We start from the raw sequence: 26,891 nt of genomic DNA, 5'->3' as shown, positions 1-26,891 counted from the left end.
TTTACCTAATCACACTAGACATTCCACTATTCATTGAAGAAGTTCCCCATACTTTTCTTGTCTTTGATCAGTTGTGTAATGTTGTACCTATTCTCTTTGTCGTGACATAATTGTCATGTTTGAATTGTCGTGTGGTGTATTTTCTTGTTTTGGGGTTCCACCTGCACATATCTCCATTATGGGTTTGTATTTCTTGTATTTTAAGCAGATATTTCAATCAATGTTGTTCCATTTATGTGAAATAAATAAAGAACTTAAGAAAAACCTTCACGTTTTTCTACTTTGTCCCAGTGCTTCTCCATGGTGATATGTAGGTTACTTTTACTTCCATGGTTAAAAAGAGCTCTTAAATTAACGTATATACATAAATAAATACAAATACATACCCGATGTAGCCGAGATTGGCACAGCAACCCCCGCGACCCTGGGGTGGAGGATAAACCGGTAGATGATGACTGACTGACATAATATAACCACCTCTCTCTCTCTCTTTAACTTTGCTTTTATTGTGAAAGCAAAACCGATGTTTCCGGTGTCCTTTTAAAAACCTCCTTCGATGTTGATGTTTTTGTTTTTTTTTACCAGATTATCTCGTTGTTTCAGGTCACAGAGCGAGCGCGTGTCAATCGGACATGAAGATTTAATGACCACGAAGAAAATTTGTCATCGAGGTTTTGATTTTGTCTTTATTTACTTAGGCTTTGGCCGCTAGCTGTCCGGCTAGCTGACGCTTCCGGTTGTTCTTTTCAACTTAGAATCCCCAATGTAACCGCAGCCTTTTAAAGTCAAGGTGTACTCTGTTTGTAGTTAACCTACCGATATAAGTATATGCATTTTTATTTGATTTACGCGTGTGTACATGTGGTTCTTATTTTCCCCTTCCATATCTGAAGTGATGTTGAATGACGCATTTATTTATGTTATATTTTGAAGTTCACCACTTCCGGTTCCGCGTTGTCAGCATTGCAGCTTGACGCCGTTGTTTTGAAAACAGGACCGAGCAGCAGCAGCAGCGGCGGCGGAGCGACAGCGGCATTGCGGTATTTCAGCGCCGCGACCTCCGTCACGAAAATTATTTTTTCTCGCTCCTTTTACGTCGATGGTTCACGTCGTTTTTATGAATTTGTATTTAAATATTTTCCTCATAACGGAAAAACGACCCCCCAGCCCCCCCTCAACTGATGCAGACGTTTAACCACTGAATGACAGCGTCGCTCTCCCGCTGGGAGGGCAGCTGGTGCGGGTCTCGGTGGTGGGGAGAGGGCGGAGGAGGATGCCCTTGACTCGAGAGAGGAGGAGGACTTAAGGAGGTGAAGCGGACCTCCTCCACCACCACCTCCACATTCTTTACATTGCCGGTGGAGGTGTAGGTGACATTGTGTTGTTCACCTGCAGCGGCGTCGGGGATGCTGCAGAAAGCCCCCCCAACTTCATTTCGTCCCTGGCGGCCAAGCACCAGCAGCAGCCCCGGCCCCGGAGCTCTCTATGCCGGCCAGGCTGAGACCCGGCCCCGGCCTCTATCTCCGGATTACATGTGCATGACAAGATAAACAAACCGCAGAGGCTGTGCTGCAGTTAAGCCGTGAGTCTGCTCTGGCTTTGCTTATCTTTTTTTTGTTGCCTTTTTTGGAGGGTGGGGGTCTCTTTAGGTCACAGGGACTCTGTCTGTGGGAGCACATGCAACTATTAATAATACATGGACTGGGAAGCACAGCTCATGGACTGTAAATGGATGTCAGATCAACCTGCTCTCACAAGTTTTGATTTGAGCCAAAATATATAAATAACTAAAATTGAAATGACAACTCTGAAAATGTCCTGAAATATCGCATTTGTCTCACCGTTAAAGTGGAATGAGAAAAAGTTAAAGCGAATAATGGACAATTGGAAATAACGACGAGTGGACGAGAAGATGAATGTGTGGACTGACTGATCTACTTATCCCACTTCTGTGCTGACCTGGACTTTTGCGCCACCTACTGTTAATGTTAGTGATCCAAGTGGACAGAAACACACATACGTGAGCATTTTCTTGCCTTTTTTTAATCCCCTAAAGAGCGGCGGTATTGACTGAAAATAATGGCAGACCACGAAGAAGAGGAGTTGTCCACGTCCCTTCAGAAAGACGACGGGGTTTCCAGTGAGCTTGAGGATCCCAGCGCAAACTTTAAAACTGCAATTTTGCCAGTATTAAATGATGCTGAGCCACAGAAGGAAACCTTGCTCGCTAGTTCTGTGCAGCTGTCCATAACAGCGGAAGAGAGTGCAGAATTCATCCAGCTCACGGCTAAAGCGGAGTCCTTCGAGGCAGAGTCCCCAACAAGAACTAACTACTTGCCCAAGTCGGGCAAGTCGGCGCTGAACAGACCAAGCTCGTACATGGAGAACACGGAGATCCGGAGGAGTAAAACCACAGTGAGAAGAAAACCCCCGGGGTTCTTTGCTTCCAGGGTAGCACAGATCCGTCTGCCCTGCAGGAAGTACCTGGGTCTTATCTTACAGGACTCCCGCTGCTTCCTGTTCTGCATGTGCTACCTAACGTTCATCCAGTCGCTCATGGTGTCGGGCTACCTCAGCAGTGTCATCACCACCATCGAGAAGAGGTACAGCCTCAGGAGCTCTGAGTCGGGCCTGCTCGTCAGCTGTTTCGACATCGGGAGCCTCCTTGTGGTCGTCTTCATCAGCTACTTTGGTGGGAGGGGCCAGAGGCCTCGCTGGCTGGCAGTCGGTGGGGTCTTCATTGCCGTGGGCGCCGCTCTCTTCTCCTTACCTCACTTCATCTCCCCGCCCTACCAGATTCAGGAAGTCAACTCGTCCTCTGCCAACGAGGGCCTGTGCATGAACAGCAACACCAGCGGCAGGGACCGTGTCGACATCACTTCCTGTCCCAGAGACCAGGAGGGCAACGAGCACAACCTCTATGTGGCACTGTTCATCATCGCTCAGATCCTGGTGGGCATGGGATCCACGCCCATCTACACGCTGGGGCCCACCTACCTGGATGACAACGTCAAGAAGGAGAACGCGTCGCTGTATCTCGGTAAGAGTTCTCAACTTTTTTTCAAACATGAGAGGCTTCACCAACCAGGTTTGAAAGCAATGTAATCAATGAAATGAGCTGTGCGCTGATTGGTTTGAGTAAAATTCACAGGTGTTGCATTTGTAATCTTCGTAGGATCAGCTGATGCTCCTATTAGGGGTCGACCAGTTATCGACCTGGCCGATTATTGGGCACCAATATTAGGCATTAACATTATTTTTTAAATTTAGCTCACAAGGGGACAGTTTAGACCTGGGTTCCCAACCCGTTCGTAACAAGGAGCGTGGAGTTCACATATTCTCCCTGTGTGTGTGGGTTTTCTCCGGGTTCTCTGGATTCCTCCCACAGTCCAAAGACATGCAGATTTGGGCATTAGACAAATTTGACACTCTAATTGACCGTAGGTGTGAAAGACGGAAGGGCAGTTATCTTCTTCCTTAAGTCGTAAAAATCCCCCAATATACCTAGCAAGGTGCAGAACATGGCTAAACGAGTAGACTAAAATATTTAAATGCAATTTTTCTGACATGCGACTGCCGATTGATTCGCGACCTATATCTTTTTAAGTTACACTTAAGTTAAATATTGTCGTTTATGTTGAAAACAACATGACAGCACATTAACTGCAAAACTTTAAAAGCATAACTCCATTCCATTGTGTCCTAATTAGCAGTTTCGAAAATATCCTGAAATATGAACCAGTTTCTCAAATTGAAAAATGTGTGTGCACACAATTACAAATCTGAAGTTGATTTAGTAGTCAATTAACCCTAATAATAAAAATAAAGCAATTTAAGTTGGTTTATAAATGAAATCATTGATATATTATGCTTATTTGTTGTAACTCTATATACTTTTTATAATCTAAGCCTACGCTTTTCCTCATGGATTTTGTTCTCATTGTTTGGTCTGTAAAATGTCAGATTTCTTGTTTTTGTCCACAAACACAAAAGGATTCAGTTTTAATGATTTTTCTTTGTTTTTCTGGAGCAAAACAAACTAGGAAATATTCACATTTAAGAAGTTGAAGAATCCGAGAAACTTGTTTTAATATATTAAAAATGAAACACCGAAATCGGCGAGGAGATTATGAAAATAGTTGACGATTTGATTTAGTGACCGATTTATAATCGAATAATCGTTGTAGCCCTCACACACACACACACACACACACACACACACACACACACACACGTGGAAAGTTTCCCAATCACATGCCTCCTTAGAAGTTCTCGGCCCAGCTGCCTCAAACAAGGTAAAGCCTAATTAAAGCTGTGTTATTATGAAAGAGCACCAGGGAGGGAAAGGGCTTATGTACATTCCTGAAAATTGTGTGTGTGTGTGTGTGTGTGTGTGTGTGTGTGTTTGTGTGTGTGTGTGTGGGGGGGGGTTAGAAATGATTCTTTAAATAAAAGAAGAATTAAATGCTTTATTATGGTAGAAAGTGTAGAAAAATGCAGATTTCAAGCTAAACTATTCCAATATTTGATGAATAATAGTTAGAACCATCATGATAATTCAGGTCATCTGGATTTATTTTAATTTTATGGCTTTAGAATTGTCAAAGAAATGTCCAGTGAGGGAGTTCCTCTGGCCCTTTTTTCCAAGATAACTTTCACTTTCCTTATCTGGCAGTTATTCAACCGTTTGGACGGCCATTGTTCCCGTGGAAGTCCTGAGGTTCTAGTGTAATGATAAAGTTCTATTTCTCTGCTTTAGTTTTGAAAAATTGACGATATCACAAACGGTCTAGGAATTACGGTAATGAGAAGTACGTGGGCCAAATCCTGCCGGCGACGACAACACAAGCTAACAGAAGGGTTAAGTTATAATGAGTTATTTGAGTTTGTTTCATTTTGTGAACAATATGTAGTTCCGTATCAAAACCCCCTTTTTCTCCAATTTTGACACATCCTTGTCACAATATAATTTTTTATAACCCACCCCATTTCTAAAGGGTTCCCAGTAAGTTGGGCCACGAGGAGCAGCGAATAAGATGCGTTCAACAGCTGTGTTTCCATCACGGTACAGTATGGTGCAGTCTGGAATGATAAAGCCCTCGGTCAGGCTTGCATTTTGATTGAGTACAGTACATTAACTTGGTAGGCGGTAGGGTGTGCGTCGTGCCCAATGGCCGTGTCAGTGAGATACATTGCATCTGTTTTCGGCTGTTTGTCTCAACAAGACTTTTCTGTTGTCCAATCAGCTGACTGTCGTGGGTCTTGCTCCACCCGTACCGTACCATTACCCTGGTACCCCAAGGTATGGTTGCTGAAAATTGGAACGGTTGGGGCTGGTAATTTTGGAACTATTCCTAATGGAAACACACAATAAATACTCACCCGAACAAAACTATGCCACTCTGGGACACATTTAGAGGAGGGACATTAAGGAGGGACATTAAGGGTTCTTTCTTCAGGTTCTTGGTTAAGAAAAAACTCTTAACTTAATGTTTTAAGGTGTTAATTTATCTCTGCAGTGGTTCTTATATTGGCCATGGAATGTTCACAAAGGGCTGTGCAAAGATGGGCTTCTTATGCTACTGAGCCTACTTAGGTTATTATGTTAGTGGCAGAACATGAGAAGAATGGACAGAGATGATGTCTTTAGCAAACCTGAAGCCGCGCTGTAGATTCTGCTGGAATGTCGTCCATATTCGTTTACCTCGCTGCTCTGCCTCTGCATCACTGTCTAAATCAAGTTTGATCGAGGGCATACAGAAGCAAGGAGGTGCTTTACTGGCACGGCGTTAAACGCAAACAGAGATCAATCTGTGTCATTTGACTCGAGCTTCACTTCTCAGTTTTCATTTTAAAAGGCATCAGCTCTGCTCAGGATACGACGTCCACAGTATATTAGCGTGTCAAGCATTTAAAATGGAACTGGTTAGAAAAATGTGTCTGACTTAACAACAGTCGCTGTAGTACCTATGCCAGGCCTGTATGTGGCACTGTATCATTGCCTGACATAGGCCGTTTCTCAATACCCAAGTAAGCAAGTATGTACTTGCTTACTTGGGAAGTATATACTTGAGAAGTACGCTGGGAGTATATACTTGCCAAGTATGGGAGTACACAAGTTTGTGGTTGTTTCTCAATACTCAAGTATGTATTGTTCTGCTGTTCGAATGGTGGCTGGCGCCAAGTGCTGCAGCCTCATTACCGCCACCTACGTTGTTGATAAATGAACATGAAATACTTTTAATAAATGCATATATATGTTGTTATTATTTTTACATTTTAAATATTTAACTTCATTTATTAATTTATTTCTATTAAAATATACAATACAAATAATAATAATAATAGAGTAGTATATATATATATATGACGTGTACAAATATATACTACTCTACATATCTAATATTTACATATTATATTTAAATACAGATACAATGACCGTGCGACTTTAATATAAATCTGACATTGAAAGTTAAAATAAAAAAAACATTAATAATATACAAACTTTCAAACTCAGCTCCTGAAAACCAAGTGTGAAGAGGTGTAAAACTAGTGTTTCCACTTTTTATACAAGATTCTGATTAGTCTGTTTAAATCTCCATGTGTGTTTGAAGCTTGTCGTAATATCTGTTTCTGAAACTTGTTTTTTGGAAACGTGGCAGCTCTAGTAAAGACAAAGACAAGGGTCAGCATGTCGTCTCCGTCACCCTGATTTGTCACAGCTTGGGTGCAGCACACTTGCTTTTTCGTCTCTTGAACCAACAATTCTGGTTCCTTTTGGCCCTGCTTTGCATTAACCTACATATGAGATGGGAGCCAAAGGCGGGAGCAGACATCCATTAGAATAATTCAGCACAATATTGCTTTGTAAGGCCAATAAGAGATGCTCTGTTTGGCTCTGACACGCGGCAGCAGCAGCAGCAGCAACGCTGCAGAAACTTTAATGAGCCAGCACAGCGATGCAGTAGTGTCGTCACTTTTCTGCTAACTCTGCTGCTCGTCTGCATGCCTCGTCTCTGTGGACCTCTTCCAGGATTTGTTTCCTTCCGTTTAGTTTCTTAACAAAAACACTCGCAATTATCGATAACAAATGTCAGGTCAGTTCCACGTCCTTGTGATATTACAGAGCGGCAGGACGACAAAAGGAAGTGACCAAATGTCGTCCTGTGGATGAATGAATGGATGAATTGAAATATCATTAGCTGTGGTTTGTAGCTGTGTCTGCGGACGTCGCCTCGAAAGTTTTACCGCCATTTCATAGCAGAGCCACTTCTGTTTCTGCTGAAAATAAGGTCTTGACAGTAGTACGTATGTTAGGGAACAACCCGCAAACACAATCCAGAGCACTACCAGAACAGGGGTGTCCCTGTCTATTTTCAAGAATCTTTTGAAGACCCAGCTCTTCCAAGAGCATCTTTTCTCCTAGCACTCACCTTACCCCCTCCCCTGCACTCTCATCCTCACTTTTTCTATCTAGACTACTTCTTTGTAGCTTATTTCTCTTTTGTAAGTTGCTTTGGATAAAAGCCTCTGCTAAATGCTTAAATGTAAATGTAAGAATGCTACATTTCTTCCCATTAATCCTTCTAAATGTCAAACACTGGAACCTTTTAAAGAAACAAAGTTTGTGTTGATTCTTTTAGTGTTAAAAATAAACAATAGCTTAGCTTCACAGGTTGCTCTCCTTGGCACTGTGGAATGTTATTGACGCAGACAAAGTGAGGCTCATGAAAACCGGGGGAATCTGACGCTGCTGCTCGTCAGCAGACAGTGCTTCGTCAGCAGGTTGCCATGGCACTGCAGCTATACCATAACACTCCACTGTAACCCTCCCCCCAACACACAGACACACACACATAAACTGTCTTTTTATGTCTTTGTCCGTTAGTCACTTTCACAGTGGTTTACTCCTGCTGTCCAGCGGTGGGACAAAATTGGAAAATGCAAACGCTCCGGTTTTGTTGTCTTTAACCTCTGCTAATCAAAGATCTAATAAAAGTCCAGTGTGACTAATGTTTTTTAAATTTACGACGGATCAGCTCTCGTTGAACGTGTCCACTTCTTAAACCTCTGAATGTGACGTTTTGTCTTTCATTAGCTCTGATTTACTGCTGCCATTCGTCTCTTTCTTTTTTACGGTGTTGGTCGCTGGCACTCAGGATTGTAGGCAGCGACGCTACAGATGCTACTTTTGCTCGTGATGCATTAACACCTGAGAGGTTCTGTGTTGTGTGTTGTTGTGTGGGTGATGGTGATGCAACAGCCCGGCTACTTTATAGAGTTGAGAATCACTCTCACTCATTTTACACACGTATACAAAAATAAAATGGAGATGTCATGAAAGCAGACATTGAATTGCAGGCACTTGAAGAGTTTGACTGATGTTTGACTGAATTTTAGAAATCTGTTCTGTCAATCACCGATATTTGTTGCAGAGACCTATAAAAACACCAAGAAACTGAAACACACAAATAGTGAGCTCTTCTATACATCTATGAGCTGCTATCGATATTCACCAGCAGACTGTTAAATAATGAGCTATTCTATACATCTACGGACAGACTGACTGCTAAATAATGAGCTATTCTATATATCCACGGACAGACTGACTGCTAAATAATGAGCTATTCTATATATCCACGGACAGACTGACTGCTAAATAATGAGCTATTCTATACATCCACAGAAAGGCTGACTGCTAAATAATGAGCTATTCTATATATCCACGGACAGACTGACTGCTAAATAATTACCTGTTCTCTATGTCCACTAAGAGGTTGCCTGCAAAATAATGAACTGTTCTAAACCAATACAGATCTAAACACATCAGTTTTTTTTTTTTTTTTGGGGGGGGGGGGGGTTTCCCACTTAGATCCCTCTTCATCATGTTACGTAACGCGACAGTCCACCGGCAGCAGGTTTTTTTCCCTTTTTTTCCAACGAGATAAGAGATTATCCTTGGTGCCACAAGGTCTCCTTGGATGGCCTGAGCCCTCAATCCTGTCGCTTTGCTCCATCATCCCGAGCTTGGATGATGTAATAGTTGAGAGGAGAGTTGTGATGAAGCATCTGCGAGGATGATCCGCTGATGAGTAACTGCTCACCCTCCAACAGCTGCTGGCATTTCTGGAATATAATGACTTCCGTATGAAGGGAAAAGGGTTGTAAGATATGAGGAATCTCTCAGTTATTTACAGGGTTAAAGGTCGTGTTCACACTGAACGCATGTTCTTTGTGTCCATGTTACACAACGCCTCGCCTTTCATTGGGGGAACAGATCTCCAGAACGTCACGCATCATTCTGTCACGCTGCTACACTCGTAAAGAAACACCGCCATTTTGTCAGGAAGCCACACTCGAGCTTCAGACGTCAAGTGTGGTCACAGCACCACCAAGGATGTAGAACAGGGCCGGTTCTGGATTCAACCTGTCGCTTTAAACGTCCGGATCAATCACACATACACATCCTGTTCCTCTTTCAAAATAAAAGCCCTCCCGTGCCTCAGTTGCATGCACCCATTCACGTCTTTTAACCCCGTTTTGCTATGAAACCACTGAGCCACTGGAGTGGCCACTGGAGTGGCTCAGTGGTTAAGACTGGTACCCTGTGTGTGAAAAACATCATGGTCGCAAGTTTGACTCCACCCCTGGCCGATTGTACTCAATTCCACTGTAAGTCGCTTTGGATAAAAGTGTCTGCTTAATGACATGTAATGAAATATTTACAGCAACGATGTCTGTGTGGCTTCATACTACATATTCAAGCTTTTACTTACAGTACAGGCGGCTAGGAGCAAATGAGTAAGTTTTAGGCTGATTTAAGGAAGTGAGACGACCAAAAATGAACATCTTCTGGCAAATAATGAGCTGTATTCAACAAAAAAGGGAATGGCCCCAGGAACTCTTATAAAAGTATATTTAAGACAATTTAAAGCAGCAGACACACACTTTGTTTCTGAAAATCTAGTTTGAAAAGATTTTACGTACATTTCTTAATGCATAGTTGTAGTAATATAGCAGCTGTGACATCGCTGTAAAGATTGATTGGCTGTCACTGTTAATATTTTCTGCATTAAACAGGAAATGAACGCACAGATTATTCAAAAACAAAGTCATTTTCAGTTAAATCACAATCGTCTGCTGTCTTTTGGTTTGTGTTTTGGCCACGCTCTGCCTCAAATGACTCAAAATAAGAAAGGAATTACACTAATTTAATGTTTCTCTTCAAAGAAAGTTGACATTTATTATTCCTGAAAAAGAAAGAAATCAAATAGAAAATTTGGGATTATTATAAAATGAACAAATCTTCCTTCATGTCTGAACATTTTACACAAATTAAACAGCGTTTTTGTCGGCCGTAGATGCAGTGATTTTTATTTTGAAAAGTACGATACTGGAGATTTGGGACCGGACCCAGTACCTGGCTCTGACGGAGTTTTTCAGTCACGCCATCAGTGGATTTTTGTGTCAGCCTTTAACTCCGGCCAAGGAATTTAAGATTTTAATTCCCTCTAATTGGAGAAATCTGCTGCTGCTGCTGCTGCTGCTGCTGCTGCTGCCGCCGCTGCTGCATGATCATATGATGTGCACACATGACCTCCACACACACACACAGGGCCTTTTGTAACACACACTTAATGCTAGATTAGCTTTGATTTGAAGTGTTGCATAAGGGTTGGTCAGACAAATGTCAGCGAGTTTAGACGAGTGTTTAACTGTAGATTTTCCCTTTTTTTGCTTTATTGGAGAAAGAAAATGATATTAATCCATATTAATTAGTCTTTTTATGGCTGCTGGATTTGTTCATATTCATATATTTATTATATTTAAAGGATTATTGCATGGGGTAGAATCCACAGTGAAGTTTGTAAACCACTCACCTTCCCAAACCAAAGCCCATAGAGAAAATCAGTGATTTTACCTGCAGAGACACAGGAGCTGCTGGTCCTCTGCTGCCTCGTGTGGTCACTTTGTGTCACTGAGGTCAATCTGAAGGAAGGTTTTAAAATGCTGAAGTGACAAAATAAGACATTTAACCTTAGTGATGGAGGCAGACACAGACAAGAGTGCCATAAATATTGGCTTGTCTTGAACTGAACACAAAGTCCGATGGCAAAACAACATGACGTATTGTTTTATTTTTAAATGCATGTCTCGCCTCAGTTGCAGAAATGGATTATTGCAGGATTAAATCTATTATCATCTGTGTGTTTTTTTCCCTCCTATCCTCAGCCATCATGTATGTGATGGGAGCACTGGGCCCAGCGGCGGGTTACCTGCTGGGTGGAGTCCTCATCGGCTTCTATGTTGACCCCAAGACTGTCGTCAACATTGACCAGAGCGACCCACGCTTCATCGGCAACTGGTAACAAGAGTCTGTTTGCTTTTACTTTGATGGAAATGTAAATTATGACCAATTTCGAGTCCCATTTTCAGCAAATCTTAAATTAAATTATTTCTTATCAATTTACCAATTCAAAATGATATTAAGTGTTAAATACATGGCTGTAAATTAGTCACTACATTAGGAAAGAATTTGCAGGGTTGTTTGCCATCTTTAAAATAGTGTAAACCACTCACTCTCCCACACCAAAGTCAGTAAATCAGTGATTTTAACATCACACACACAGGAGTTGTTGATCCACTGCTGCCTCGCCTTTAAACTTCGCCTTTAAAAACCTTTGTTCTGATTGACCTCAGTGACACAAAGTGACCACACGAGGCAGCAGAGGACCAGCAGCTCCTGTGTCCCCTCCAGCTAAAATCACTGATTTTCTCTATGGGCTTTGGTGTGGGAGAATTTGGCTGTTGTTACCACTTTAAGGTGTGAGTATTACACACAGACCGTAAAATATACAGTCTTCCAGTTTTGCTGATTGAGGACAACATGGAATTAAAAAAATAAATATATTGAATAGCCACCAGGGGGCGAGTGCACTGGTTGTAAAAAGAACTTCTAATTCTCACTCGATTTAAAACGTCAATTAACATTTTTCTTGAGGAGTTAATCGTCTCAATCCCCAGTTTCATCTCTTCATGACTAGATTGTAATGTCACTTTTGTAAATTATGTTCACATTTAGAGGAAAAAAGTTTCAAACCCGTGCAACCTTTGGAATGGTCAAAGGTCAGCCGTTTGGGTGTGGTCATCAGTCAGTCATCATCTACCGCTTTATCCTCAACCAGAGGGTCGCGAGGGGTGCTGTGCCAATCTCAGCTACATCGGGCGATAGGCGGAGTACACCCTGGACAGTTCGCCAGTCCATCGCAGGGCCACACACAGATAGAGACAAACAACCATTCACTCTCACACTCACTCCTATGGCCAATTTAGAGTGTCCAATTTACCTATCCCCACATTGCATGTTTTTGGATTGTGGGAGGAAGCCGGAGAACCCGGAGAGAACCCACGCACACACGGGGACAACATGCAAACTCCATGCAGAAAGGCCCTTCCGGGGCTCGAACTCGGGTCTTCTCGCTGCAAGGCGAGAGTGCTAACCACAACCCCACCGTGTGGCCCCTGATATTTCATATCCTCTGCAAATCTGTAATAATTTGTCTGTTTTTGTCGTTTTGCTGCTCTTACTGATGCCATCATCTCACCGACAACATAACCAGTGACTCACCAGCAGCCACGGCTTCCTACATGAGTCATGAGTGATGATGGCAGGAAGAGGGCCGACGAGTTTGCCAGTGATTCATGTGCTGACTCTAAAGTTTATTCATTTTATCCCACCACCTTCTCGCGTGTGTCCAGGTGGAGCGGGTTCCTGCTGTGTGCCGTGGCCATGCTGCTCGTCATCTTCCCCATGTTCGCCTTCCCCAAGAAGCTGCCGCCCCGACACAAGAAGAAGAAGAGGAGGAAAAAGCTGAGCATGGACGATCTGTCCAGCGACGACGACGTCCTCAAGGAGAAGAGCAACAACAAGAGCCAGGCGGTCACCTCGTCCATGGGCTTCGGCAAGGACATTAAAGGTACCGGAGATGTGACGTCACCGATGTCTCTCTCTGGTGTTTGAGGGTGTCCCAACACATGTCAAGTGCAAAATAAACGCTATGATTACAATATGACCAACAAAAAACAGAAAATTATACCAGAAAATATACAAAAAGAAACAAATACAAGAGACCTAGATCAATTTATAAGCAGTAAAATGAAATTGGGAGGCGAAAGATATGGAAGAGTGTCGCATTTTATGAATGAATGAGATTTTTCCCTGGTTAAATTGTATGACTAGCAGGAAATCTAACTCTCCCAGTGTCTCTATTTCATGGCAAAATAAAATTAATCGGGAACGTGTTTGCTTCCAGTCGAGCTCCCAAAAAGATTCAGTAAAGTATCTCATTATTTCCAGAAAACAGCCGGAAATATAAAAAAAAAATCCAGGAAAAATTCTGTCAGAATTTGAAAAAAAAAAAGTAAAAATTTCAATGGGTCCTTAAAATCCTTAAAAGGATTAAGGGGGGATTTTGAAAACTTTCAAGGGCCTTGAATTTGGTAATAAAGTTTTTCAAAATTGTCCCTTAATAGACATGTCTCCCTCCACTGTCATGCCCTTCTGGGTTCGCACAGGTCCTTGAAATCCTTGAAAGTTTTTGGATGTGAACTTCTTTGTCAAGGCCCTTGAAAGAAAAGAGAAACAGTAAAAATTTAAGGAATCAAGGAATTATTTAAGTGATAAATGATCACGTGACAGGGGCTTGGAGGTTTGTATGTTTGCATTAGAAAATAGGGTGTGATGTACATATAGTCATATATAGTCAATAGTGTCATCAGCATATACACAGATTATTTGGGGCAGTCAAAGGGTAACCCTAACCCTGCCAGATCATTGGGGGGGACCCTTAAGCAGAGCCTTGAGGGACGCCTTTTAATCGAGTCAAGCTTCTTCGAACGTGTCCTCCCTGTCTTAAATGGACGGGACAGGAATGTTGATGGTGTGTGGTACAAATAATCGGGAAGTCAATTCAGAACGAAGGAAGTCACAAAATGCTCTTCTCTCCCCACCTTCATTCATTCATTCATTCAGACCTTCCCAAAGCAGCAGTGAGGATCCTCAGCAACGTCACCTTCCTCTTCGTCAGCTTGTCGTACACAGCAGAAAGCGCCATCGTCACCGCTTTCATCACCTTCATCCCCAAATTCATCGAGTCACAGTTTGGGATCCCGGCCTCCAACGCCAGCATCTACACCGGTGAGTGGAATCAGCGCAACACGTTCAAGGCTCTAAATGTCTCCCGCAGAGACATTGACCGTAATATGTACTTAACTTTTTTTTCCCAAATTCAAGGCCCATGAAAGTTTTGAAAATTGCCCTTAATAGACATGTCTCCCTCCACTGACGTGCCCTTCAGGGTTCCCACAGGTCCTTGAAATCCTTGAAAGTTTTTGAATGTTAACTTTTTTCAAGGCCCTTTAAAGTTGTTGTTTTTTTTAAATGCCCTAAATAGACATAGGTCATTGAAAGTGCTTGAATTTTGTGCAAGAAAGAAGTGAAGTTACAGTATATGATATTTAGGTAAATGCCTTCCTACGCCCATCTCTCTGCTCGTTGACTAGAGATTCCGTGCGGAACAACGAGCGAGTAAAGTTAAAACAAGAGTGAGCGAATGACGACGTGATGTCTGGGAAATGATAAATTCCAGGATCTCTGTCTCACCAAAGACAAAGACTGACTTTGACCAAGATCCCAAGGACAGTCACTTGTCCAGATGCAGAGTGTGCTGCAAATCAATAAAAGTGGACGCCATCATGGATGAAGACAAAGCTCTTACAAATTGTCCTCCCATCTTAAGCTGAGTCAGCACATTCTGTTGAAAATTCACACCAAGGTGTGGGGACCCTGTTTAAACACGTGAGGCTTTTTATGAATCGATATTTGCGTGTTTTCCCTTCCAGGTTTGATCATCGTGCCCAGCGCCGGCGTCGGAATCGTCCTCGGCGGCTACATCATCAAGAAGCTGAAGCTGGGAGCGCGTGAGTCGGCTAAGCTCGCCATGATCTGCAGTGGCGTCTCTCTGCTCTGCTTCTCCACGCTGTTCATCGTGGGCTGCGAGAGCATCAACCTCGGAGGAATCAACATCCCCTACACCACCGGGTGAGGCTCTGCGACACAGACAGGGGGCGGTAGTGAGTCACTGTCGACAGGAAAGAGAAACGATGTGGTCACTTCTATGTTCAGCTCTTTGTTTTGTGTCAAGTCTGAAGTGGAAGTTTTTTTCCAGTTTGTCTTTTTACGATCTCAATACTTTTCTGCCCTCTTTACGTAGTGTAGAGTCGAGCCGAACCCGACCCAAACGCGACACAGGCTCCATATGTTTAGTCAGTCAAGTTTGTTTTTAAAAAAAACATACATTTAAATTCGCCCTTTATTCACTCCATATTTTTAGTTATGCATTTAAAAACAATTCATTTAAATTCACTCTATTTTACTTTATGTTTCATGAGAAGAACTTAAAATAACGCGACTCGAGCCTGATCCGTGCCCAAGATTTAGAGATTTATTATCCATATTTTTAATAAAGCAATTTAAATTCACCTTGTTTTACTCAATCTTTTCTCGATTTTTGTCCGAAACCTGGCTCGTCCCGACAGGACCACAGCTCACTGTAAGTGTAGATGCTAAATGTAAATAAATAAATATAAATTAAATCAAAAGCCAGACTGAAAAGGAAAGTTTCAAGTTCCAAGGATCTTGCAAGGTGTCTTAAAGGTCCAGTGTGTAAGAATTGGTGACATGAGTGGTGAGACATGTTATGGTGAGATGGCATAACAAACAATAACAAAGGATTCTTTAAGTTACTTCTGGGTCATTTGTTACATTTCCTCTCTAAATGACATTTAAATGACACAGGAGAAAAACAAAGAAGATGTCTGCTCATAATTGCAGGGTTTTTAACTGCCACTTCCTGTGTGCAGCGTGGTTCTTCTCTTCTCTCACATCCTGGCCTGACAGAGTTACTTTTTATCGCTCATCTGTGGTCGGCTGCGTGGAGGAAGTGAGTTTTCAGACGATGGAACATGTCCAGGGAACAGAGCGGAAGATCCTTGGCTCAGTGCCCTTTTAGTCCCACCTCCATCTTTTCTGATCGTTTTTATCTCGTTATCACTGATGTTTGTCCTCGTTTGCATTTCCTCCTCCAGTCGTCAGGATGTCTAGAGAAACAGTGGATGGTTGAGGTGGTTAAATTTTAGTGTCTCTTGTCCTGAGCAAAAAGGCAAAGACACAAATTTTGGGATCACGTGAGCTGAACTGTGAGTGCTGACTGAACACTGTCCAGTCCAGTTGTTCATAGAGAAAATGAGTGATTTTAATATCACACACAGGAGTTGTTGATCCACTTCTGCCTCCATCACTAACTGACTTTGGCATTTAAAGAGGCCATAGCCCGGAAGTGCCAATTAACGCTGCGTTTGTGTGTGTATCTGCTGAGAGCGCAGGGTTTTATTGTTTTTTTTTTATTGTTTTCCTGAGCCCTACAAAGCGGAACGGCACTTCCGTTGGCTAATTACGTCACTGGTGATTGTTACACAAACTTCGGACAATATAAAGCAGGACACAGCACCAAACTTCACCTAAAGGAAGGAGCAGTGCCAACAATACGTATATTACAATATTTACAAACTGTAAAACTGTCTTTGTGTGCTTGTTCTGTCGTTTAGCATTAGCGATAGTTGGCTACAGGCTAATCTACACGCGTTCGCTCGGGTTTCATATGCATGTGTGTTTATCATCTTGGTGACCACAACGTTATCCAAGCTACAGGCGTCCTGCAGCAGTCTTTCACTGTCACAGTGTCTTCTGACTCTGGATCAGACTCCAGATCAAATGCGTGAGGGATTACAGCGAGCGGTCGTGACGACGGCATTACTCAATGTTTTGATAATTGCTAGCAGTGTATCCGCCTTTCCAGAGGGGGAGCTGCGTGTCTGAGAGCTGACGTGCCAATTACGTCACTTCCAGGTCACTGGCCAATCACAAGACAGTCCGTGTTCTGTGGGCGTGGTTTTGGCCTGAGAGCGTCAGTGATGAGACATTTACATCGGCTTGTTTGCAGTGACTAGAAGGTTTTTGACCATAAAAACGACTTAATGTTTGTAACAGAGGTCGCGCTAGACTTTTTCGTTGTCTGTCATTTTGACTGACAGGGTCATAAAAATCCCGTCATAATCAATTTTTACCGGTCACTTTAAATGATAATAATGACATGTTTCTTCTCTGCAGACCGACTCTGACCATGACCCAGAGGAACCTGACCGGTGGCTGCAATGTGAACTGCGGCTGTAAAATCCACGAGTACGCTCCGGTCTGCGGCTCGGATGGCATCACGTACTTTAACCCGTGCCTGGCCGGCTGCAGCAGCGTGGCCAACGACAGCACGGGGGTAAGAGACGAGGACACTGGAGCCAAAGCATCTGTTTTTATTACGATAAATTTACACTCCTACCACACTTGTCAAACTAAAACTCTGCACTCTGCTCCCCAGAGTCGTAACTACTCAGACTGTGCCTGCGTCCAGAGTCGGCAGGTCATCACGCCGTCGTCCGGCGGGCAGGGCGGCAACCAGCTGCAGCTCGTCATCGTAAAAACTTACCTGAACGAGAATGGCTACGCTGTGTCGGGGAAATGCAACCGCGCCTGCGGCACCCTCATTCCCTTCCTCATCTTCCTCTTCATTGTCACGCTCATCACAGCGTGCGCTCAGCCCTCCGCCATCATCGTCACCCTCAGGTACGAGCGTCTGGTTTCGTTTCAAACATATAAATGTTTTGAGTGCCTCAGTGTGAACGTTGATGTGTTGCAGGTCTGTAGCGGAGCAGGAGAGGCCGTTTGCCCTGGGAATGCAGTTTGTTCTCCTCCGGACGCTCGGTGAGTAAAATCCCTGCAGGAAAAACCACAGAAGCAATGATTATTCTTTAATTAGTGCCAGAGGAGGGACTTTTGTAAAGCCCTTATTGTATCTGCTCATTAAATCCTTAAAATCCAGACAACCTCTGATTCATGGCAATGTCGAGAATAGATGTTTGCAGTTTTTATTCTCTTCTTTCTTAAATTTTCCTTTCATTCTTTCTCATCTGTTCTCTTCTCCTCTTTCTCCTCCTCCTCTGTCCTCCCTCTCTCCCTCACTCAGCCTACATCCCAACACCGATTTACTTTGGTGCCGTCATCGACACCACCTGCATGCTGTGGCAGCAGGACTGCGGTGTCCACGGCTCCTGCTGGGAGTATGACGTCACCTCGCTGCGCTTCGTCTACTTCGGCCTCGCCGCCAGCCTCAAGTTCTTCGGATTCCTCTTCATCTTCCTCACCTGGTACTCCATCAAGTACAAGGAGGAGCGGGTGGAGCGGTGGCTCAAGCGCCACCTGTCCCCCGTCGACACGGTCGGCAGCCTCGTTTGCCACCCGGGTGGCCACAAGGGCCACGCCCGCACACGCTCCTGCCCCGTCAACATCCCACGAAGCGACCCCAACGCTCTGCCGGCTAACGGCCCGCTGCGCGCCGGCCCCCTCAACCGTGGCGTCAGCACCCAGAGTTGCCCTGGCAACGAGATCAAGGGGTTGACTCCTCCCCCTCCGGCTGCACCGTCACCTGCGGCCACGCCCGCTCCAACGCCGGCCCGATCACTGGAACGTGTTTCGGTCCGAGTCTGAGTTTTTTGGGGGGGTCAGCTGGATTTTAGCTTGTGTTAAAGGCTCTGCCCATCACAGGGAAGTCTGCCTCTCATCTCCAAACTCATGTTGGTTGGTTGAAAGCTCTAACTGCAGGTCAGAAACCACGAACTGGAGTTCCTGACTAACCCTGAACTTCTGGAACTGTTGAATACTTGAACTAGTCTGGAGACTGTGCAGCCTGGAGACCCCGGCTCTGCTGCAGGACTTGGCAAATCTCGTTGAATAGTAAAAAACATTTAAAGCGGCAGCCAGGTGTTTGTCTTTATCGTCCACCAGCCGCCGCAGCAAGAAGACGGAAAGGCTTTTCTTCATCACTAGTCACCACCACACCCTCCCTCACCCTCCCTCACCCGGCAATACGTGCCTTCCATTTCCACAGTAGTCACACCTCACGTGTAAAGAACATATACAGACGCACCTGTGTCACACCGGCACGACTCCAGCGCGGTTCTGGTTCCCGAAACCAAATTTTTAACCGGCCAACGCGTTCACACCAAAACTAGAGGGGTTAACTTCCTGAGAAGCAACCAGCTTTGAATTAGAAGAAGGAAGGACCTTGCTGCCACTGTCGATGGTGGTGGAACTTTGCGTGAACGTGGACTGGTTTCAGATGTCCATGACAGAAACTAGAACCTGATCGGAAACCGTGCCGGTGCCCGTCTCTGAGCGTAATCTCAGAACTTGTCAGAATAAACGTCACCTGAGCAGGTGACTCCTCCTCCTCCTGCCTCTTCACCTCACGCCTGTGTGCTGCTGCTTCTCCATCTTTTTTTAATTTCTTAAATATCGTGTGAGTGATTTCTGTTTTACGAACTCTGCATATCATCAACACTCAAAAAAAAAACAACAAAAAAGGAAAAACAACCATGGAAATGTGAGACACTGCGATCGAGCAAGTGTTAAGAACTGGAAACCGATGGCATGGTGCTATGTAAAAGAAAGAAAGAAAGAAAACGATGTTTAGCATCTGGTTTTTTTTTAGGGTTAAAAACTTTGAAAAGAGGTCACTGGGCTCAGCAGCTTTACTTTCCCGTGTGACGTAAATCCTTTTCTTTTGTTGCTCTGCTGACACAATGACATGTAGTATTAACACTGGAAGTCAGATTGTTCCACACAATCACAGCCTCCCCCACTGCCACCCACCCCGATAAAGTGGTTTAACCTGAAAGACAAAAACCACAAAATCCCAGCTGGATCGGTCACTGAGGTCCATTTGCAGGATCCTGGAAGAAGTAGAAGAAGAAGAAAGAAGTAGAAGAAGAAGAAAGAAGAAGAAGCCGTGTTTGCTGAAGTTTTGGATGTTGACATTGTACTCACACAGTTAACACTTGATGGATGTGCCTGATAAACATGGCCTCTTTAAACATAACAGTATGTTGTGTTTGTGGAACGTCTGCCGAGTGGAATATCCTGAACCAATCCTCAGCCCTAATCTGCGTTGCTGAGCGACCGCGTAACGATACGTTACGTTTGTTATGGTCACATTTTTAGCTACTTATACATCACGTTCAACAACGAGGAAACACAGCGAGCATGAAATAGCGTAACCGTAATATTTAGCGACACGTTGCGAGACTGCATTAAAAGTACAGCAAGGTATCTTCTGTGTGGAAAATTACGTTCTTAACCGGTATCGTTTCGGAAGAACCCGATAATGAAAAGAACAGGAGGAGCAGTTTGTGAACACTTGAAGTGTGGAACGTGAAAATGAAAAACACGGTAGCAGCTTTTGCGCCGTTTGAGCGGAATCACAGGGAAAAGCTGCCGATCACCGCAACTAATAATTTTCTTTAATTATATAACTACTAATATTTTTTTTTATTTCTTTTCAATTAAACTATGAATAATTCCAATAAAGGTTGCACAGTGAAGAGGAAATGACCTCAAAGTGACATTGACAACCGTGTTTTTGACCAATCGCATAACGTTCTTTTTTGTTATTATTTAGCCATAAACGTATTTTGGTAGAACCCTGGTAGAAAGATTACCACTTAATACGTAACGTTACAATTTTTAGTAATACGTAGGGTATTATGTTGCATTCCATTTACATCAGAACTCGGAAGTTAGCTAGTGTCAGAGAAGTTGCTAGCCAGTCGTTAACCATCTCTGTGGTATTTGTCAGACAAAAGTGCTATTACCATTAAAATTAGTGCGTGTTTGGAGGCAGCCGTCCCAGGAATCCGAACCCAATGTACGAGAAAATTCCGATGTTCTGAATTATGATAATATCTTTTTTCTAATGTACTAGCTTGGTAGCAATGGAGGAAATAACACGATAATATTCCAGTATTACAACGAGAGCTGCGTCGCATTTCCACGTGTGTAAAAACGCCTGAGATAACATTCATATTGTCACGACGAGTGTTTTTGCGTTTCATAACTTCACAACCTCCGACTTTCACAAGATGTGAGTTTAATCAAGTTGTGATTCTTCACTTGACGTAAAAACATCCTTAACATAGTAATTAGCTAAGTTTGAGTTTTTAGAAATCTCGCATATTTGATCGCCACATGTAAAATTCTGAGATTAAAGTCTGTATTATGAGTTTAAAGTCCGAATTCTGAGATTAAAGTCCGAATTCTGAGATTAAAATCCGAATTCTGGAAAAAAAGTCAGAATTCAGATGAGATTAAAATCAGAATTCAGAATTTACATGTGGCACTAATACTCTTCCGTATTATCGGCTTTAGCTCCGACTGATTTGAGGAATTTTACTAGGTCAAATAACTTTTCTTTAAATGTTTTGCCATTAAAACAACATTTCTGCCTAAAAAACGCAGCTGATTCATCTGCCAATCATTAGCATAGCCATTGGCGTCAGTGCTCAATATCATACATTTCAGCAATCCGATCTTTTAAGCGACAAAATTCACGCAGAAGTTAAAAATACAACAAAAAACACTAGCATCGGGAATCATGTTATCACGGTTTTATAGCGACTTCACCTGGGTTTAAAAATCCGACTAATTTTAGCGTGGAAGAGACTTTAGTGAAGTCTGAATGTTATCGTAGGTTCTGTAAAAAAAAATCAAAAGAAAAGAAAATCTGTCTTTGTGACAGCAGGGGGCACTTTACCTCTGTACACACATATAGAGTTTTTTATTTTAAATCAGTGTTATATTTATTTCAGACGTACAGTCTTTTAAAGTGAACACACACTGGACAGAGATGTCGTGGAAACGCGTGGACTCACACGTTCACACGTTCACACTCGTCTCTCACTCATGTCATGAAAACTCATGAAAATGTGAATAAAAATAAAAGAGTATTACAGGAAAATCTGTGGTCGTCTTCTTTCACTGAGTGCAGACATGGACTAAGTTTTATTTTCACAACAAAAAGCAAATCATTAAAACTGAATTATTTGTGGACAAAAACATCATCATTTCCAGGTTTGATCAACATATTCTGAATCAAAGAACTAATCAATAAATTCAGAAAATAGACAAATGTCAGAAAATGGAAGGACGAGGAAAGGTTTTAGGTGGAAAATAAAGTTTACTTGTTATTTCGGACAAGAAATTTCATTTTAGATATTTTGAAGCTCCAAAAACAGTTTTATTAAAGAAAGTCAACATTTTATTGATTATTTCCTGATCAGTGAAGGTTGCTTTCATGTCTCTACTCTATAATTCATCAATTATTCATCAATTACTGAACTTTATTTTAGTTTAAAACCAGTTTGTGTGATTTTTCAGCTTCTTAAATGTGAATATGTTCTGGTTTCTTTGCTCCATAAAACAAATAAATCATTAAAAGTGAATTATTTTGAGATTATGGACAAAAACAAGACATTTATGTATGTATATATACGTATATATATATATATATATATATATATATATATATATATATATATATATGTGTGTGTTTATATACATACTGTATATAACTGACGCTTTTTAGGATAACACATAAATAATATAAAATGAATAAATTCTACATTTTAATAATATTCACAGAACAAAGTCATTGTCAGAGAAAAGACAATAATTGGTCTGTCTGGACAGAGGGCGCCCTCTTGTGGTGGAACATTGTTGGTTTTTTTTTTAACATGAGCAGTGAGGTTCACTTCAACTGTGAGCTGTCATCCAATCATGACTCAGCATTTTATAAACGTCAGAACTGTATCATGGAAAAGAACCACAGCTTCACTGAGTCACTTGTGTTTATGTTGTTTGTTCTCTGTTGTCGTCACACAAAGCTTTTACACAAAACCTTTGCGTAAAAACACGAAGAAATGAAGAGTTTCATAAATAACAAACTCTCTCTGGACGAGGACGGGGACAAATGTTTCGCACCAGCTCACTGTTTAAATTCACTTTTATACACAAGCAATAAAACACTAAAAGCAGCTGTGAGACGTCTTTGTCTCCACACACTTGACATTTGTGTTGACATTTGTGTCCTCTGTAGAGCTCGTCACTTCTAGCTCTGTGTAAATATGTGCTATATACACACTGTGTGTGTGTGTATATATATATATATATATATTTTAAGGGTCGCGTTAACCGAATATTTTCCGTCATTGACCGTTTTTTTGAAACGGTGACGGAAAAATCTGAGAGCCATCCGTCATTTTGGCAGATTGCAATTCACAGCCCTAAAAACTATGTTGATAAAAGAGGTGAAAAAAGAGGGATAGATGCAGATGAAGGACAAACTCAGCCCTTGGCCTCAGCGGAGCGAGGAAGCGGCAGTAAGGAGGTTAGACGAGTTCAGTGGGAGCGGGAGTTCTCCTGGCTGAGGAGGGAGGATTGAAAAATGTTGTGCGACAAAATAAAGATTCCCATCGGAGAATCTGAGCATAATTTCTGACCTGGACACTGTACTCAATGCATCTCGCTATCCTTGTAGTGCTGCAGCGTGTTAAAGAGCTATGGACAGGAGGCTTTGGAGCGCGTCTGTGACCGGTGCAGCTGATCCACTGGTGCAGAAGGAGCGCATGTTGCGGGATTTCCTACCACGCGCTACTACACGCAAGCAGGCACGCGATTATAGTCCATGTGGACCAGGAGGAAGGTGTGAGACTGTGCGTTTAGGCCACAGGTGAACTGTTCATATTCCACTGCAATATGAACAATGCAATTGAATATGTCATTATTATCATTTAAAGTGACCGGTAAAAATTGATTATGACGGGATTTTTATGTCAAAATGACAGACAACGAAAAAGTCTAGCGCACCCTCTGCATATATATATATATATATATATATATACATACATATACACATATACATACATACATACATACACACACATTGCACCTGGAAAGTATTCACAGCGCTTCACTTTTTCCACATTTTGTTATGTTACAGCTTTATTTCAAAATTGATTAAATAAAAAATGTTTCCTCAAATTCCACACCCAACACCCCATAATGACAACATGAAAAAGGTTTTTTGACATTTTTGCAAATTTTATTAAAGATAAAAAAAACTGAGAAATCACATGTACATAAGTATTAACAGCCTTTGCTCAATACTTTGTTGATGCACCTTTGGCAGCAATTACAGCCTCAAGTCTTTTTGAATATGATGATACAAGCTTGGCACACCTATCTTTGGGCAGTTTCACCTATTCCTCTTTGCAGCATCTGTCAAGCTCCATCAGGTTGGATGGGAAGCATCAGTGCACAGCCTTTTTCAGATCTCTCCAGAGATGTTCAATTGGATTCAAGTCTGGGCTCTGGCTGGGCCACTCAAGGACATTCACAAAATTGTCCTGAAGCCACTCCTTTGATATCTTGGCTGTGTGCTTAGGGTCATTGTCCTGCTAAAAGATGAACCGTCACCCCAGTCTGAGGTCAAGAGTACTCTGGAGCAGGTTTTCAGACAAGATGTGTCTGTATATTGCTGCATTCATCTTCCCCTCTTTCATGACTAGTCTCCCAGTTCCTGCCGCTGAAAAGCAGCCCCACAGCATGGTGCTGCCACCACCATGCTTCACTGTAGGGATGGTATCAGCGTGGTGATGAGCGGTGCCTGGTTTCCTCCAAACATGACGCCTGGAATTCACACCAAAGAGTTCAATCTTTGTCTCATCAGACCAGAGAATGTTGTTTCTCATGGTCTGAGAGTCCTTCAGGTGCCTTTTGGCAAACTCCAGGCGGGCTGCCATGTGCCTTTTGCTAATGAGTGGCCTCCGTCTGGCCACTCTACCATACAGGCCTGATCGGTGGATTTCTGCAGAGATGGTTGTCCTTCTGGAAGGTTCTTCTCTCTCCACAGAGGAACTCTGGAGCTCTGACAGAGTGACCATCGGGTTCTTGGTCACCTCCCTGACTAAGGCTCTTCCCCCCCAATCGCTCAGTTTAGATGGCCGGCCAGCTCCAGGAAGAGTCCTGGTGGTTCCGAACGTCTTCCACTCATGGATGATGGCAGCCACTGTGCTCATTGGGACCTTCAAAGCAGCTGAAATGTTTCTGTAACCTTCCCCAGATTTGTGCCTCGAGACAATCCTGTCTCGGAGGTCTACCGACAATTCCTTTGACTTCATGCTTGGTTTGTGCTCTGACATGCACTATCAACTGTGGGACCTTATATAGACAGGTGTGTGCCTTTCCAAATCATGTCCAACTAACTGAATTAACCACAGGTGGCCTCCAATGGAGCTGCAGAAACATCTCAAGGAAGATCAGTGGAAACAGAATGCACCTGAGCTCAATTTTAAGCTTTATGGCAAAGGCTGTATATACTTATGTACATGTGATTTCTCAGTTTTTTTATTTTTAATAAATGGGCAGAAATGTCAAAATTCACATTGTCATTATGGGGTGTTGTGTGTAGAATTTTGAGGAAAAAATGAATTTAATCCATAACAAAATGTGGAAAAAGTGAAGCACTGTGAATACTTTCTGGATGCACTGTATATATATACATATATATGCAAATACATATGTATGTATATATCCATATATATATATATATATATATATATATATACACACATATATACATACATATGTATATATATATATATATAGTATGTGTGTGTGTGTGTGTGTGTGTGCGTGTCAAGCAGTTTCCTGCTGAGACAGAAACCATGTGCAGATCTGAGAGAGAGACATACGAGAGATTTCTGCACCAGGATGATTCTGCTTCAAAGTGTCTGATGTGAAGCTGAAAAACAAACTTATGTCTCATCAGGAAACTTCACACTGTGGTTTGATGAATCTGAAAAACCAAATTCTTTTTACTTGCGTTTCTGTTTTTTCACGTACTCATACTTTTTAAAGTCTTTTGTGGAAGTAGGACAGGTGAATGATCATGAGGACAGGTGAATGAATGATGAGGACAGGTGAATGATCATGAGGACAGGTGAATGATCATGAGGACAGGTGAATGAATGATGAGGACAGGTGAATGATCATGAGGACAGGTGAATGATCATGAGGACAGGTGAATGAATGATGAGGACAGGTGAGAATAAATTTGTGGACGGTTTAACTTCCTGTTAAAGCAGAGAACTGAACAAAGTCACTCACATGATTTATTCATTACACGGAGAAGATAACGTTTTCAGCACAGGAAGAACAGAGCCTGTGTGTGTGTGTGTGTGTGTGTTCAGTTAATTGTCTGCTCTGTTTACTTCATTTAAAACCTGTTCTCTGTTGTTCCAGCGTGAAATGACTCACAGTGGAATTTGCTGAACAGTCACGTCAATTTTGTGAGGAAACACCGACACCTTTAGGTTTGGCTTTTTTACAACAAAACGCAAAGACAACAAGCAGCCGCTGTGCTGCCAGCAGGTGGCGCTATGTCCTTGACTTAGTTTTCATGTGCCGATGTTTTCTGGTTGAGACTCTTGTCTCACATATGAAGTTTTGAGCAGATGTTTGTACAGCAAAGTTACAGCTACTTCCTGTTTTGTAGCAAAACAGCGGCAAAATTCGCTAAAATTCTGATGGTTGCCGTGGCCACGCCCTTTTGAATCTGCCAGACCTTCTGTTAACTAATTTGTTCATTTGCAAAAAGTGCAAATCGCCAAGATGGACGCCAAATGCATCAGGTCCTGTGAGACTTTTTTGTTCGTCTTACTTCTGATTTTGCGCGACACTCTGACCAATCTGTGAAATTTGGAATTATAAGTCGATTTTGAAACGACTTGGCTTTGGTTCTTGTGTCGGATGTCGTGCTCACGACTCTTCAGTGACGACCCCCCGACTCATGTATAAACCGTGCCTACGCTTGCTTTCACGCACAGACGGC

General features: G+C 42.6%; 1 protein-coding gene across 1 annotated transcript; it reads left to right on the top strand.

The window, feature by feature from the left end:
- Positions 1-674: 674 nt before the first annotated feature.
- On the top strand, positions 675-21,953 carry LOC131451540 (solute carrier organic anion transporter family member 5A1-like). Its single transcript, XM_058622312.1, has 9 exons — positions 675-3,040; positions 11,233-11,365; positions 12,760-12,977; positions 14,033-14,197; positions 14,902-15,100; positions 17,228-17,387; positions 17,490-17,734; positions 17,808-17,872; positions 18,135-21,953. The coding sequence occupies exons 1-9, from the start codon at positions 2,080-2,082 to the stop codon at positions 18,653-18,655; spliced, it is 2,667 nt and encodes an 888-aa protein (XP_058478295.1). The 5' UTR covers positions 675-2,079; the 3' UTR covers positions 18,656-21,953.
- The last annotated feature ends 4,938 nt before the right edge of the window (positions 21,954-26,891 follow it).

The sequence above is a fragment of the Solea solea genome, chromosome 1 (assembly GCF_958295425.1).
Source record: "Solea solea chromosome 1, fSolSol10.1, whole genome shotgun sequence".
Taxonomy (NCBI): domain Eukaryota; kingdom Metazoa; phylum Chordata; class Actinopteri; order Pleuronectiformes; family Soleidae; genus Solea; species Solea solea.
The sequence above is the reverse complement of the archived record's forward strand: the minus strand, read 5'-3'. Positions and strand labels throughout refer to the sequence as shown.